General features: G+C 41.1%; 1 protein-coding gene across 4 annotated transcripts in view; it reads left to right on the top strand.

Annotated features, from left to right (window-relative positions):
- The window catches only part of LOC123371963 (mucin-5AC-like), a 49642-nt gene that overhangs the window by 19295 nt on the left and 14708 nt on the right, over positions 1 to 15639 (top strand). For 2 of the 4 annotated variants that reach the window (XM_045019871.1, XM_045019867.1), the window contains exon 1: positions 10310 to 10442. The exons of the other annotated variants lie outside the window; for them this stretch is intronic. In XM_045019871.1, the coding sequence (XP_044875806.1) occupies positions 10397 to 10442 (46 nt within the window). In that variant the 5' untranslated portion in view covers positions 10310 to 10396. Of the gene's footprint in view, positions 1 to 10309; positions 10443 to 15639 lie in introns of those variants that run through there. 4 annotated transcript variants of the gene reach the window in all.

The raw sequence follows: 15639 nt of genomic DNA, 5'->3' as shown, positions 1-15639 counted from the left end.
ATAAGCGTATGATGTGGTATGAGTGTAAAAAAAAATACAAACTAAGCTTTAATTCTACAGTGCCTCTCATTTCAGTAACCTCTCAGAGGGTTATAGGAAAACAGCCATCATCATTATGTGGCAAATGTCAGCGACCCACATTAAAAACAATGTTAACGTAAGGTTTTGACGAGGCTTCACATTGAGTTTTGGTGGGTCTGGCCCTGTCTACACTGGAAGTCTTATCTTTGCTAGGAAATTACTTTATTACAACAGAGGTCTGCAAATGCTTTCTGCCCATGTGGGATAAACAATTGGCTGAGTCAGTGTAGACAAGGCAAAACTGCTGTTTTTAAAAACAGTAATAGAACATTTTTAAACTCGTGCCCCTAAGAGGCTAATGGCCTAGCTTCAAAGGACTTTAATGTTACCGTTACTGATGAAACAACAAACAGCTCTTAGCTCGCTGAAAAACATCTTAGCATGTGTCAGAGCAAGGGAGTGCAGAGAGAAGGCGACAAGAAACCATCTGCCAGCAGTGTACACCAGGCCCAATCCATTTGCACCCTTGCAGACCATAAATGCCAAGTTAAAATCAATACGTCAGGCAAGTCCAAGCCAATTATATGTCTTGGTTTCTGATGTAATACGGTGATTATGGGCAGTGAATGTAAGCAATCTAGCCAAAGCATTTAAATCAGTCTGCAGTTTATGTATGGGTTTAGCAAGAGAGACAAAATAAAGTGATTTGCAATAGCCTAATAAAGAGACTATATAGTATTGGATGAGTGAATGGGTTTTATTTTAAAGGAATATGACCAGCTAGAATTTTAGCCCAAACACAAACCAGAACAATTTGCAAGACTCAGAAACATTAAGATAAATAGTTTGGTGCCCTACTTGATCCATGAATGGTATGCCCTATTAGGCTTCTCCGCTACATAGAGATTGCATACAATTCATGCTGGGCTCATAGTATACTAAGTCTCTGGGGAGATTGGACTTGTTGCTGTCTTTTAATATTGTGATCTTTAGTGGTTCTTTGGCATCAGAAAAACAGTACATTTGCTGGCACTTCTGACCCAGGAGCCAACTGCTATCCTCCCAAGGAGTCTAAAGAGTGTTAAAACCTTGAACTCGAGAAGCTTCTGCCTAATTCTCCCCTAAGTGAAGGGCTTGGAGTCGGGCATGGAAAGGGTAGGGTATGGGATGTGAGGGAAGCTGACTTGCATCCTCCCACCCAACCAGCTAACTGGCCTCCTTCCATTACCATGATCGCATAGCTCAAAAGGGAGCCATGTTGTTTTTGCCTATTTAGCGGCACCCTAACCCCCATTCCCTGTGAGGGGCACAAAGTGAGAATTACTGTTAGTCCCATCAGCAGTAACTTACAAGTGGATTTTCATTCAATAAACCACCTTTTATCTAAAGTAGCATGCCATAGAGAGTGGCAGCTCCTCTGCTCAACCGTGGCTCAAAGCAGTAGAGGCCTGGCCCTGACAAAGTTAGAGCACTGGTATCTTCATGGCCTCCAGGGGCAGCTCTAGGCATTTTGCCGCCCCAAGCATGGCAGGCAGGCTGCCTTCGGCGGCATGCCTGCAGAGGGTCCGCTGGTCCCGTGGCTTCGGTGGACCCTCCGCAGGCAAGCCGCCGAAGGCAGCCTGCCTGCCGCCCTCACGGCGACCGGCAGAGCGCCCCCAGTGGCTTGCCGCCCCAAGCACGCGCTTGGCGTGCTGGTGCCTGGAGCCGCCCCTGATGGCCTCTGAAAGGCAGGAGGGAATATTCAGTAGAGACGCTGCTCTACCCCTTCCACAGTTTTCAAGTTTTCTCTGCCATATTTTGTTGTTCTGAATAGCAAATTTGAAACAAGCAGCTTTCAGAACCTATCTGAGACATCCAGACTTGCTAAGCCCCATTTTCATTACTGTATTATGGTTACCTTGGTGATGGTAACTTTCTGTTTGCCAGAAGCTGGGAATGGGTGACAGGGGATGGATCACTTGATGATTACCTGTTCTGTTCATTTCCTCTGGAGCACCTGGCACTGGCCACTGTCGGAAGACAGGCTACTGGGCTAGATGGACCTTTGGTCTGACCCAGTATGGCTGTTCTTATGGTAACAGAATAGGGATTGCAGAATAAATGCTAAAGTTTAAATTAATTAAAATACATTAGGAAAAGGTTAAATCCAAGAGTGTTGCAGTCATCATGAGAAAATATCCCTCAAACATCTGGGATATCTTAGCTTTAAAATAGTACAGCAGGCACAATGGAAAATCCTTGAGAGAGATGACAGCTCTGATTTCACATGGTTTTGAAATCCTGTATTTTGTTTGTTTTTCTTTGGAGTTTTGAATTTGACAGCCACAGATATCTTAAAATAAGTTACATGCTAGCTGTCAGACTCTCCTTAACTTGGAGTCAATAGTGATTGAACTATATCACAGTTTGGGGATGAAATGAGTCCATATAAAAATCCAACATTCGTCCTTTTGCAAATTAGTCTTGGCACTGAATTCAAACTACTACATTCATTTTGTGAACTGAGGTGAGTTGGGCCAGTTTAAGATAATCATTAGGGCAAGATCTCTGTGAGCCTTTTGTTACATAAGCCAAAACTTTCCCCAGGTTTGGGGGTTTGTTTTGAACACAAAATTTGGCATTGTTTTACTGAAACCAACTTGGCAAACCTTTTGAATAACTTGAGCTATATTTCAGGCTTAGTTTTGATTGTATCTGGGCCTGTTTTCAAATCTTCCCTTTCCATGGGCAGTTGAGAAGGATCTATCATTTTGGGTGGCAAGCATGAGAAATTAGACAGTCTCACATTACTTATGAACTCTGCAAGCCAGCAACTGTCTTTTCATTACATTTGTGAGCAGTGTCTAGAACAATTGGGCACAGGTCCTTGAGTGGGCACTGCCGCAATACAAATAAATAATAATAATAATGATTTCTACATGAAACCACAGAAAATCATTGGCTTCAGCTACGTTTGGCTTTGAGTTTGGGGTAAGTTTGAATGCAAAATTCAAAGTGAAACTCATCAGGCATAACCCCAAAATAAATGAAACAAACAAACAAACAAAAAAGCATAAAAGGTTCAAACTCATTGTGAACCACAGGACCGAGTTTTACACTGCTCCAGTTAGAGCTCTGTCCTTCTCTTCAAAGTGCAACATGCACAGTCCGTGTTTCCTGGAAAAGCAGAAACTGCTTATATATGCTTAATATGGCTCATAAGGAATAAAAACTTGTCCAACCCTCATTCCAAATTGAAAGAAGAACCATATCTAAACTCTTGGCTAGGTTTGCAACCATTTGTTGAAACTCCTTTCTTCTTCCCAAAAATCTTCCTCCAGTAATTTTGCTGAAATCCCTCTTAGGGTCTTAGTGGACCTGACAATCTCTGCTTGATCAACTCTCGTCCTTAGATCTCCTGAATCTGTTTCTTCACTTGAGTCAGAAGAGTAGCAATGCATTCTGGGATACACTGACCCAGAGATCTCATGAACATGAGATTTGACTAGAGAAGTCAGGCAGAGCCCAGCAAGAAAAGCACCAGACCTGAGACGTGACCCAGAGTATTAAATTAATAAAATATTTTTAGAAGAATTTGAGTGGTGCTTTAACAGAATATATTAAAACAATTTCTTAATATAATAGCCTCATGCTCTTCATGTAGAAATTATTTAATTTACAGGCACGGCTGTGAGCAGTACTCTGGGGACCTGATACTCCTCTCTTTTATGCTAGTTTCACATAAATGAAACTCCATTGACTTCAGTGGCGTCATTCCTGATTTACAATGGTGTGACCATACTTACTATTGTTCAGTATTCTAGTTCTTTTTAAAATAATTCTCAGACTGGAACTTCGCTGGTTCACCCTTTACCATCTTCCATTTCCTTGCATGTTGGTTAAAGCAATAGCGCAGACAGACCTAAAATACACAGGGCTACACATGGGGTTATTCTCTGGTACAAAAAGTAGAGGGTGTTAAAATACATGGCAACGGTCCCCAAATCTGAGGTGGGACCTTTATTTGCCTCCAGCTTTCTTGAAGGCCCCTTTGTTTAATACGGGTTTCACAACTTATGGCCAGCAAAGAGAGCAAGGAAGGAACCACTTCTCTCCACCTCCTGATCCCTCAGTTCTGGGTAGATTTCCAAGTGACAATCCACCTAGGAGTTGTTGCTAGTCAAACTAGACATAACTCCCTCTACATCAGAGGTGGGCTAACTATGGCCCTTGAGCTCCCGGCCAGGGAAGCTAGCCCCCAGCCCCTCCCCTGCTGTCCCCCATCCCCCACAGCCATGGGGGCAGCACTCTGGGTGGCGGAGCTGCAGGCTCCTGCCGAGCAGAGCAGCAGCGTGTGTAGCTCCTGCAGGATAAGGGGACTGGGAGGTTGGATAAGGGGCAGAGGGTTCTGGGGGAAAATCAGGGGACAGGGAGTAGGGGGCGGTTGGATGGGGTGGAGGTTCTGGGGGGGCAGTCAGGGATGGAGAACAGTGGGGGTTGGATAAGTGTGGGAGTCCCAGGGGGCCTGTCAGGGGGCAGAGGTGTAGATAGGGGTCAGGGGACGGGGAACGGGGAGGTTGGATAGGCTTGGGGTCCCAGGGGACCTGTTGGGGGCTGGGGTGTGGATAAGGGTCAGGGCAGTCAGGGGGAGCCGGGGGGAGCAGGGGGGTTGGATGGGGGAGGTCCCAGGGGACAGTTGGGGACAAGGAGCTGGGGGGGGTTGGATGGCTTGGGGGTTCTGAGGGGGGAAGTCAGGGGGTGGGAACTGGGAGGGGGCAGATAGGGGTGGGGGCCAGGCACAGCCTTCCCTACCCAGCCCTCCATACAGTTTTGCAACCCCAATGTGGCTCTCGGGCCAAAAAGTTTGCCCACCCTCCCACACAAGGGAAGAAGGACGCTTAGGGAACAGTGCAGAAAGCCTCAGCTTCTCTGTAGTTACTTCTGTGGATGTTCCGAGATCTGTTTATTTCTGGAGCCAAATCCCACTGCTAGTTTCACAGGGGAGCAAGCCCTGCTCTTCTATCGGAATGATTCTGAGGAAACTCAGTGTAGATATGCATGAAATTTTGTAGCCAACTATGGGGGAAAAAAACCTGTGTAAAGTCTTCTGAAGGAAAGAGTGCAAAAGAGCACAGTTTGTATGACTCAGTGTGTAATAGCAGTCATCTTAACCTGACCCACAGAGAGTATTCTAGTGCAAAGGCAGTGGAAAAGGATGGGAGTGAGGGGCTCACTTTACTCTTAAAGATGTGGTACATAGAAAAATTACATAGCTACATACAGTACAGTTTCAAAATTGAATGGTTGACACTTTTCTCAGTAATAAATGTCTCATTACCAATCTGCCACTAGAGGTCATTCTCCAACTCCAAATCACAACAGTAATGTAGGTGTAGCAACATATGTGTGTTTTTTCCTTTCTATGCTGTCCAAAAGGGACTCCCAAATCTGTCTGAACAATCTCATTTTGTTACAGAGCCAGGCAATCATTCTTCAGTTGTCATAAAATGCAACCACCAATTTTGCTAAAGGGGACTGGAGGCGTCCCTTCAAGGGGGTCACCTTTGAGGCAGGTTTTTGGAGCACCACGGGGATACCTACCTGCTCTGTATTTAAACAGACACATTTATTTTCAGGATTTTGTTGCCAAGCAAAGGAGTTCTAGTATCAATCTGTCATGTTTCATTAACAATAAATTAATTTAAAATAAAAACAAATTAAATTACTTATTGTACAGGTTTCCCTTCACTATGGTCCAGTTTATGAAGATATTTCTTTCGAGTTAGAGATGAGGAGGACTCAGCTATTTGGTGTCTGCTTTATAACATCCTATTGTTCATAGAGTAACCATTGAATATTCATCAGTATATCAGATCCCACAATCTAAGGTACCCTGGTGGCACCACATCTCCCCACTCTCCCCAAACAAGATTATTTTATATATTCACAGATTCCAAGGCCAGAAGAGATCATTGTGATCATCTAGTCAGGGGGTTCCAAAAGGATGGATCTAGACTGTTCTCAGTGGTACCAGATGACAGAACAAGGAGTAATGGTCTCAAGTTGCAGTGGGGGAGGTTTAGGTTGGATATTAGGAAAAACTTTCTCACTAGAAGGGTGGTGAAGCACTGGAATGGGTTACCTAGGGAGGTGGTGGAATCTCCTTCCTTAGAGGTTTTTAAGGTCAGGCTTGACAAAGTGGAGGAAAATTATGAGTAAACAAAACAAAATAAAAACCCCGTTGGAAGAAAGGAGATGCAGAAGGGCCCTGCACATGTGGAGGAAGGTTTAGACAGTAGCATCCCATTGCATAAGCACCAATCCCACCCCTCTGTGGCTCCTACGTGGAATCTGAGCACCATGGCGCTAGGTGGATAGGGGATGTAGTCACAAGACAGTCTCTATGGGGTTTTTTCTTTTCTTGGGGCAGCTCCGAATAAAGATAACACCATAGCTTGACAAACTATGCAGGAGGTATGGTGGGTAGCAGGTGAAAGTAAAAACAGTGGTAGCGTGCCAGGGTACACTGCTGTTCTGTCTGTGTGGTAGGGGTATTATAGGGGAAACACATGCTGAGGTCCACAAAAACTGGGTTTATTCTCCCTCGTGGATCCTCAGCCTCTGCAAGAAGAGATGTCTATGCCCCTGCTGAGCATTCCATTCTGCCCCCAGACCTTCCTGGAGGGGATGATGTGACAAGCAATGACCTAAAAAAGACCATGCAGTGATATGGATCAGTGTTTCATTTCACACAGGCCATCAGACCCACCAAGGAATCTGGCTCAAAAACGGGAGCATATGTCCATTAATGTCTGCTCATGGCCATGGTGTCCAATTGCTGAGAGAGATTTTTGTTATGGAACAGTGGGCATGAACATCTTACCCTAGAGACTATCTCAACAAACAGTTTTGATCTTTGTGGATACCAGGGCTTTCATAGCATTGCAACTGGAGATTCTATTGTATTTAAACTTCAGTGAACAGCCTACTTCTTTGTGTCTTTCTGCACTTTATCTGTATTCCCCTGTGTTTGGATACATATTTTATTCCTATGTTTTCTCTCTTCATTTATATTTGGATGTTTTCTAAGTTCATAACAGGGAAATTGTTAAGCTGCAATAAAGTTAAACACTAACCTGTTGGAGACTAATTAACTATAGTTTTAGTGCATACTGGACATTTTCTGGGTGATTTGATTGCCATTTATTTTAATTATAGTAAAATATTTTTAAGTGACCACTCGGGCAATAAAAATAGTTTATGGTGGTCTTCTATTAAAACCTGAGCAGAACATATCCCATTATATCTGCAGATGTTTTGGAGCTGCCTCTTAACACAGGAGGTTACCTAAAGAGAGTGGTCTTGTGTACTGGCTTCACAGGAGTTATCTAGAATCAAGCATAAACAAAGTAAAAACTAAAATGAAAGTGGTTTCTAATTTATGTACTTAGTTATTTGTATGTTCATATTTTAGCTGTTGTCTTATGTCTAAATAGAAAATTTCAGTGATGGTATTTTAAAAATACTAAATAGATCTGTGTCTCATGTTATGTTAGCACTTAAAAAAGTAACCTCAATATACTAAACTGTGGCTGAAATTTTCAAACTTTGTTCCCAGTGTTAGGTTCCTTAGTTTGAAAAATCTGGCCGCTATTATTTAAAAGAGATAATTACCTATAATGCTCTAGATGCAAGGACTCCGAAGGCAGGTAGTTGAGTTATGACTATCTAATGTCCTCTGTTTTATTTTTAAAAAATATAGACACATGTGCCAGGATGTCTCACTGCAGAGTTGAAAGAAGTGACCTCAGCACAAAAGGAACAGTTGAGCACCAATAGTTATTTTGAATGCTAGAGAAGCTTGTTCTCCCATTGACAAGTTCTGATCATGTGATAGTACTGGAATCACAAGGCCTTCTGGGATTCATAGATCTGCCCAGATTCGTTTTACCTAACTTTGTTCATTAACCAGAGTTACACACTGGAACAATGCAGACAAAAGTGACACTTTCCACTATTCAGTGGCATGGGTCCTTAGTGAGGAAAGAATAGGAATAAAGACAAATGGTGGATTTACACATAATTGAATTTCTCATTTTTCCCATTTCTGCAAAGAGATTCATAGGAACACGGGGGTACTTCCACACAGATTCCTTTTCAGGATCAGTGTCTGCTTTTAGCTTAGTCAATACACTTATGTACAGGGGTCACATGTTCTTTACATGGGACAACACTGGTGTCAGGATGAAGTGCACAATTCAGTCATGTGTTTTGCTTCCAGCTTTATGATTATTATAAACCAAGCCTCTTCCTGCTGAATCCCCTGCCCATCACAAATGCCCAGTGATGTCAGCGGGAGCTCTAAGGCCCAAAATCCTACAAATCACTTAAGCATGTGCTTAATTTTGGGCACACAGATCAATTTGTGACCCTGTTAGTCCCACCGGTAAGCATTTACTCTCATTAATAGTCCCAGTGAAGACAATGGATGCTACTTGTGTGGCTAACTTCTTACCAGTGGGAATAAGCGACTTGAAGTCTGACCCATAATTAGCCATGTTGATTACAGTGGGCCTGCTTATGTGTTTAAAGTTAAGCCCACGCTCAAGTTCTTTACTGGATAGGGGCCTAAGTGTGCCAGGAATACATGGTCAGACACACCCTCTAATTCATCTTGCACTTGTGACCAGTTTTTTACATAAGGATTTGTAACTGCTCAATAGCAGTTTACATATTTGAAAGTTTTATGTGTAAGAAATGTAATGAACGTTAGCATTTTTGCACTGATTTTCCATGTAACTCTGATATATGAAATTGTACGTGTAAAGAATGAGATCCTGCAAAGTAATCTGGGGGGGAGGAGACTCCTAGTTTGTGTTCTGACTTCCGCTGGACCTTGCCAATTAGTAAGTGGTAATGACTACTTGAAGGATGAGGCCATTAAATAGTATCATATACTGTAGAGGTAGCATTTTATGAGACACCAAATAGTCACTGAGACACAGTTGCTTTTCTGTTCTGCATTTTGTAGCTGTTTGGTTTCATCCACTCTCACTTTATCAGTCCAAAACAGGAGCTCACAAGTAAGAGTCTCCAACACAGTTCACGTGCAATTTTCAGAAATGACGTGAAGGAACATTTCCTGGAACATCTAATCCTGCATCACACATTTTTACTGGTAGTTGTTCCTAATGGCACTGAATACTTTTTTGTACCCTTTCCCCCAAGCGATCTTGGAGTCATTGTGGATAGTTCTTTGAAAATATCCACTCAATGTGCAGTGGCAGTCAAAAAAGCTAACAGAATGCTAGGAATAATTAAGAAAGGAATAGATAATAGGACAGAAAATATCATGTTGTATCTATATAAATCCATGGTATGCCCACATCTTTAATACTGTGTGCAGATGTGGTCGCCTCATCTCAAAAAAGATATATTGGAATTGGAAAAGGTTCAGAAAATGGCAACAAAAATTATTAGAGGTATGAAATGGCTTCCGTATGAGAAGAGATTAATAAGACTGGGACTTTTCAGTTTGGAAAAGAGACGGCTAAGGGGAGATATGATTGAGGTCTATAAAATTATGACTGGTGTAGAGAAAGTAGATAAGGAAGTGTTGTTTACTACTTCTCATAACACAAGAACTAAGGGTCACCAAATGAAATTAATAGGCAGCAGGTTTAAAACAAATAAAAGGAAGTATTTCTTCACACAACACAACCTGTGAACTCCTTGCCAGAGGATGTTGTGAAGGCCAAGATCAAAACAGGGTTCAAAAAATAACCTATTAATTATTTTCATGAAATGCGGAATATTTTGGAAGGGACTGTTGTCCAGTGATTAGCGCAAGGGACTGCAATTGTCTTGTATGATCTTCAAAACATTTTACCTCCTTGGGCCCCAGTTTTCCCATCCTCAAAATGAGGCTAATGATACATATCCATAATTATAAAGTGCTTTGAGATCTATGGATAAACATCACTCGGTAAGTGTTAAATATGATATGGTCCTTATAATTTAAGCATTACTAAATGACTACACGGCTCAGAACCTGTTTTTACATGTGATTTTGCCATTCAGTTGGTAGTTTTATAACTCTCATATGCTCTGCACAGTTCACTTTGAAATTCAGTGTATGAAATTGACTTCTGAAAAAGCCTAAAGTTTCATATCCTGCATGATATGTTAGCCATTTTCAGCAGATAATTTATTACTTGGCCTGCTTCTTATTGGCTGATTAGAACCCCAGGAAGCCACAGGGGCAGAGAGATAGCAAGTTTAGTCTGTTGCCTGTGCATAGAGAATCACACGTAGCTTGCTGGTTGGAGGGAACAAAGCGAGGAGTTTTGGTTTGTTTTCTGGGTAGTTTTCTCTGTGGTTAGATATTACAGGATAAATGAAGATGTGCAAAACTATACTTCCTTGTATTCTATTACTGTCAGGTGAGTGAACATTTTTGTTCTTTTTACTTCTTTTCTTGTCAGTTACAAATCGCTTTTGCTTCAACTTGTCTCCTGATTTTATGTAGACATACCTAGATCCCTATTACATATGAGTTAAATATCAATAACATACTGATGTTTAACTGCTATGTATTAATAGTGTATTACTAGAACTGTTGCTGCATATAAGTAAGTGCAGGTCATTTAGATATGAAGCACTTGTCTTCATGTTCCAAGAGCTTTGTCCCCCCCACTAAATGGTAAATCCCAAAGTGCTGTTGATCACAGTAGTGGGAGTTGTAGTCTCTTGCTGTGAGAAACCTTGGTCTCTCCCTTTATGAGCTTTCATGAGTTTTCCAGCACCCTTACCACTGGTGTTATTAGGACTTGCTATTTGGGAGTTTGCAAGGAGTATTTAGTGGGGGGAGGAGGGAGGCAGTGGCCCTGCCCTAAGCCATGTCTAATGAAAGATTTTTTAATGCAATGCTTGAAACATTATTGTATTTGGTGCAACTGAAAATTAAGTAGCCTTTATCCTCTGAATTTTAATCAAGTTTTTGCCTCCTTGATTAGATAGGGAAATATCCTTCCATGTGCTGTGTCGGTGCATATGAGGTGGAAAGGGAGCTTACTTTCCACCTCTTCCCTCACCCTACAAATGCAGTAGTATTGCAGGAACTCTACTTAGCCCTCTGATGGGTGCTAGGAGGGGAGGGTGTCCGGCCGATGCACCAGACTAGCACATGGGAATATGGTCTCCTTTTTAGTGCACATACTGCACTCAAGCACGTGCTAGCTGAGAGTTCATGCTGTTCCTTTTCAAAGGAGTAGGCAGGTGCACCTAACTACACCTCCCTCAGGACTACCCCATGGAATTGTGTTCTGGCTAGCAGGATAAGCAGGATACTTGTGAAACAAGATGTGTGTGCCAGCATACTTACCCTTCTTTGCAGCACTTTTGCTCTAACTAGTGAACAACATAAACAGACTGCAAATGGGTGCAGTATATTCTGAATCTGGAGATCCACAACTGTTATGTGGTATCTCAATTAGGGAGGTAGAGTCCTTGCCTTCCCTTATTGCAATCTCATAGACACACCTCTGTGATCACCTTTTGATTAACTCTGTGAGTTATAGGTGTGATATCTGAGGATCCTGAAATAGCTCAGGAAGAACTTTCTAAATGGGAAGACATCTCAGGCAAGGCAATAGGAGTTGATTAGCATGTACACTAGAGGATGCTATTTTTTTTACTTAACTGTCTATCCAAGAAACTTTGCTGCAACAACCTAGCCCCATAAGCCATTTCAGAATGTATAATTCATGTGTGGGACTTCACTCACTGCCATAAAGCATGGTTTGTTTTGTTTTTAATATCATAACTTAAATATTTTTAAGATGCATCCACATAATGTTGCAGCAATTTACAAAGTTTATTCCCTTCCATCACACTGGTATCCATTAAAGTCATATTAATGGGTTTGGGGCTTCTTGTTTTGTTTTTGTCATGTAAAAAGTTATACAGTACTTATTGACAAAGGAGAACAGTTCTGAATGTAATCGTATGTTTGAAAGTGTAGAAAGATTTGGGGAAAGGGGTATTGTACATTAACCAATGTTTCCTAATTATATTGTACATATACTAACATAATTTTTCTCTATTCCACCAAGTGGGTGAGAAATAAACTAAGCTGTCTTTGTGGCACATGTATATTTCATCAGTCTCTTTATCTCAGAAGTTGAGATAAAATAATTGGAATCACTGCTCTCTGTCAGATTCCCATATTGGAGTCAACACTTCTGGTTTGGGAGGGTGACACTAAAATGGAGAAACTGACAAGATTCATGGAAAACCCCAGCACCACAAAAAGACTCTAATGTATTGTCCAATGGGAATTTTTCCTTCTAGAAAACACTTCCATGTTGTTTTCTTGCACATTTTCCCCAGTAGAGGTGAAAAGTATGTTACCTAGCCTTATTAATGGAAATAGCACCTTGGCTACACTCTAGTAGTAATTTTGATGTCAGAATATTGAGAAGTAAACTTAAATGTACCTAAGATTTTATAAAAAATTGTATATTTGTTATTTCATTCTGTAACTAACTGGCAGAGTTCTGTTCTGAACTTCGGCCACTGAATGACTTTGTTGCCTTGGACAAGTCATTTAAACTTTCTGTCTGGGCCTGATTATCAACTTCCTTTCAGCAGTTTATGTCCACTGATTCCAATGGAGATTTAAACACGTGTAAATAAGAGAAAAATCAATCCCTCAACTACTACAGTGATAAGCATGGCACATAGACCTTCTCCGTTAATTACACCATCATAAAATGGAGTAATGACGTTTGCCCAACTTTTTAAAAGTCTTCGAGTTCTAGCTAATCTACTGTAACTGTCTCAGAGGTTTCTATAGCACCTATGACTACAGTATTTAAGAAACTCACCGGATGAAAAGTACTAGATGAATGTAAACTGTTATTAATTTGTGAGAAATATTTTGAGTACTTACTTAGCTTTAGAAGTGACATGCACCAAAACAGGAATCTGATTGTGATCCCTGAATTTCCCCAAACATGGCAATGCTTGTTGATAGCTCCAATGTTTGCAACATTTACAATAAAAGTGGAAAAAGATGTAATTTGTTCTGTACAAAAAGTGGAAGCGAACTAAGATAACTTGCCGTATCAAGTTGTGATATCACCACAATGATGGCTAGATACCAGACACTGTTTTGTCTTAATGCTTAATTTTCCAATAGTTTGTAATAATGCACTACACATATAATTCAGAGAGATTGCCATGACTGAAGCATGCTAAAATGTAACAAAGCTCTCCCCAATATTTAAACTCAATGCTATGCCAGTATGTGATATACATCAATATATTTTAAATTACATCCAAAAAACTATATTAAAGGAGCATTAAAATTGTAAGTCTAACGTCGGTACCGGGCAAATTAGTTGAAACAATAGTAAAGAATAAAATTGTCAGACACATAGAAAAACATAAACTCTTGAACAATAGTCAACATGGTTTCTGTAAAGGAAAATCGTGTCTTACTAATCTATTAGAGTTCTCTGAAGGGGTCAACAAACATGTGGACAAGGGGGATCCGGTGAACATAGTGTACTTAGATATCCAGAAAGCCTTTGACAAGGTCCCTCACCAAAGGCTCTTACGTAAATTAAGCTGTCATGGGATAAAAGGGAAGGTCCTTTCATGGATTGAGAACTGGTTAAAGGACAGGGAACAAAGGGTAGGAATTAATGGTAAATTCTCAGAATAGAGAGAGGTAACTAGTGGTGTTCCCCAAGGGTCAGTCCTCGGACCAATCCTATTCAATTTATTCATAAATGATCTGGAGAAAGGGGTAAACAGTGAGGTGGCAAAGTTTGCAGATGATACTAAACTGCTCAAGATAGTTAAGACCAAAGCAGACTGTGAAGAACTTCAAAAAGATCTCACAAAACTAAGTGATTGGGCAACAAAATGGCAAATGAAATTTAATGTGGATAAATGTAAAGTAATGCACGTTGGAAAAAATAACCCCAACTATACATACAACATGATGGGGGCTAATTTAGCTACAACGAGTCAGGAAAAAGATCTTGGAGTCATTGTGGATAGTTCTCTGAAGATGTCCACGCAGTGTGCAGAGGCGGTCAAAAAAGCAAACAGGATGTTAGGAATCATTAAAAAGGGGATAGAAAATAAGACTGAAAATATATTATTGCCCTTATATAAATCCATGGTACGCCCACATCTCGAATACTGTGTACAGATGTGGTCTCCTCACCTCAAAAAAGATATTCTAGCACTAGAAAAGGTTCCGAAAAGGGCAACTAAAATGATTAGGGGTTTAGAGAGGGTCCCATACGAGGAAAGATTAAAGAGGCTAGGACTCTTCAGCTTGGAAAAGAGAAAGACTAAGGGGGATATGATAGAGGTATATAAAATCATGAGTGATGTTGAGAAAGTGGATAAGGAAAAGTTATTTACTTATTCCCATAATACAAGAACTAGGGGTCATCAAATGAAATTAATAGGCAGCAGGTTTAAAACAAATAAAAGGAAGTTCTTCTTCACACAGCGCACAGTCAACTTGTGGAACTCCTTACCTGAGGAGGTTGTGAAGGCTAGGACTATAACAATGTTTAAAAGGGGACTGGATAAATTCATGGTGGCTAAGTCCATAAATGGCTATTAGCCAGGATGGGTAAGAATGGTGTCCCTAGCCTCTGTTCGTCAGAGGATGGAGATGGATGGCAGGAGAGAGATCACTTGATCATTGCCTGTTAGGTTCACTCCCTCTGGGGCACCTGGCATTGGCCACTGTCGGTAGACAGATACTGGGCTAGATGGACCTTTGGTCTGACCCGGTACGGCCTTTCTTATGTTCTTATGTTCTTAACGTCAAGCACTCAAAAATTAGGAAATACCAGAGTCCAGGTTACCTGCGCAACCTTAATTTGCCCCCTTATGTGTATGCATTGTGAGATAGTCTTTAATTACATGATAACATACCCTTTCCCCCCTACCTCATTTAGTGAATGAGAAGTTACTCAATATTTCTTTTCATCATCTTCATTGAATGTGTGGCCATTATTTAAATGCACTCCATTCAAAGCCTGCACTGAGCACAAAATGAATTTCCATAGGGACTTTTCTGTGGTACTCATCCTTATAGTATCAATGCAAATTTATTTTCACAACACCCCTGTGAGATTAATACTTCTGTTTTACACATGGGGAACTGAGCGATTAAGGCCAAAATTGTCAAGTACCCACTAATTTTGGGTCCCCAGCTTGAGATACCTAGGACTTGATTTTTCAAAGTACTTAGAATTATATAGCACTTTATATGTTCTAAGCACAGCTCCCATTGACTTCAGCAGTAGTCATAAGTTCTCAGTACTTCTACAAATCAGACCCCATGAGTCACATTGGGCACCCAGAAAATGAGGAACACACTATTAGTGACGACCTGTGAAAAAATTAGTTAAAATGACTTCTCCAGCATCACATAGGAAGACAGAGATAGAATCCAATTCTCTAGGGTGGTATTCAGCTTCCTTAGCTATGAGACCATCTTTTCTCTTCTGGTAATCTCCTGCTTCATTCACCTTCTCAATTCTGCAACAAGAGGCCGGGGTCTTACAGACAACAGCTTCATTCACTATACAGCTCTGATTCATC

Source organism: Mauremys mutica, chromosome 5, assembly GCF_020497125.1.
Source record: "Mauremys mutica isolate MM-2020 ecotype Southern chromosome 5, ASM2049712v1, whole genome shotgun sequence".
NCBI lineage: Eukaryota > Metazoa > Chordata > Testudines > Geoemydidae > Mauremys > Mauremys mutica.
Note: the sequence above shows the minus strand (reverse complement) of the source record. Positions and strands in the feature narration are given on the sequence as shown.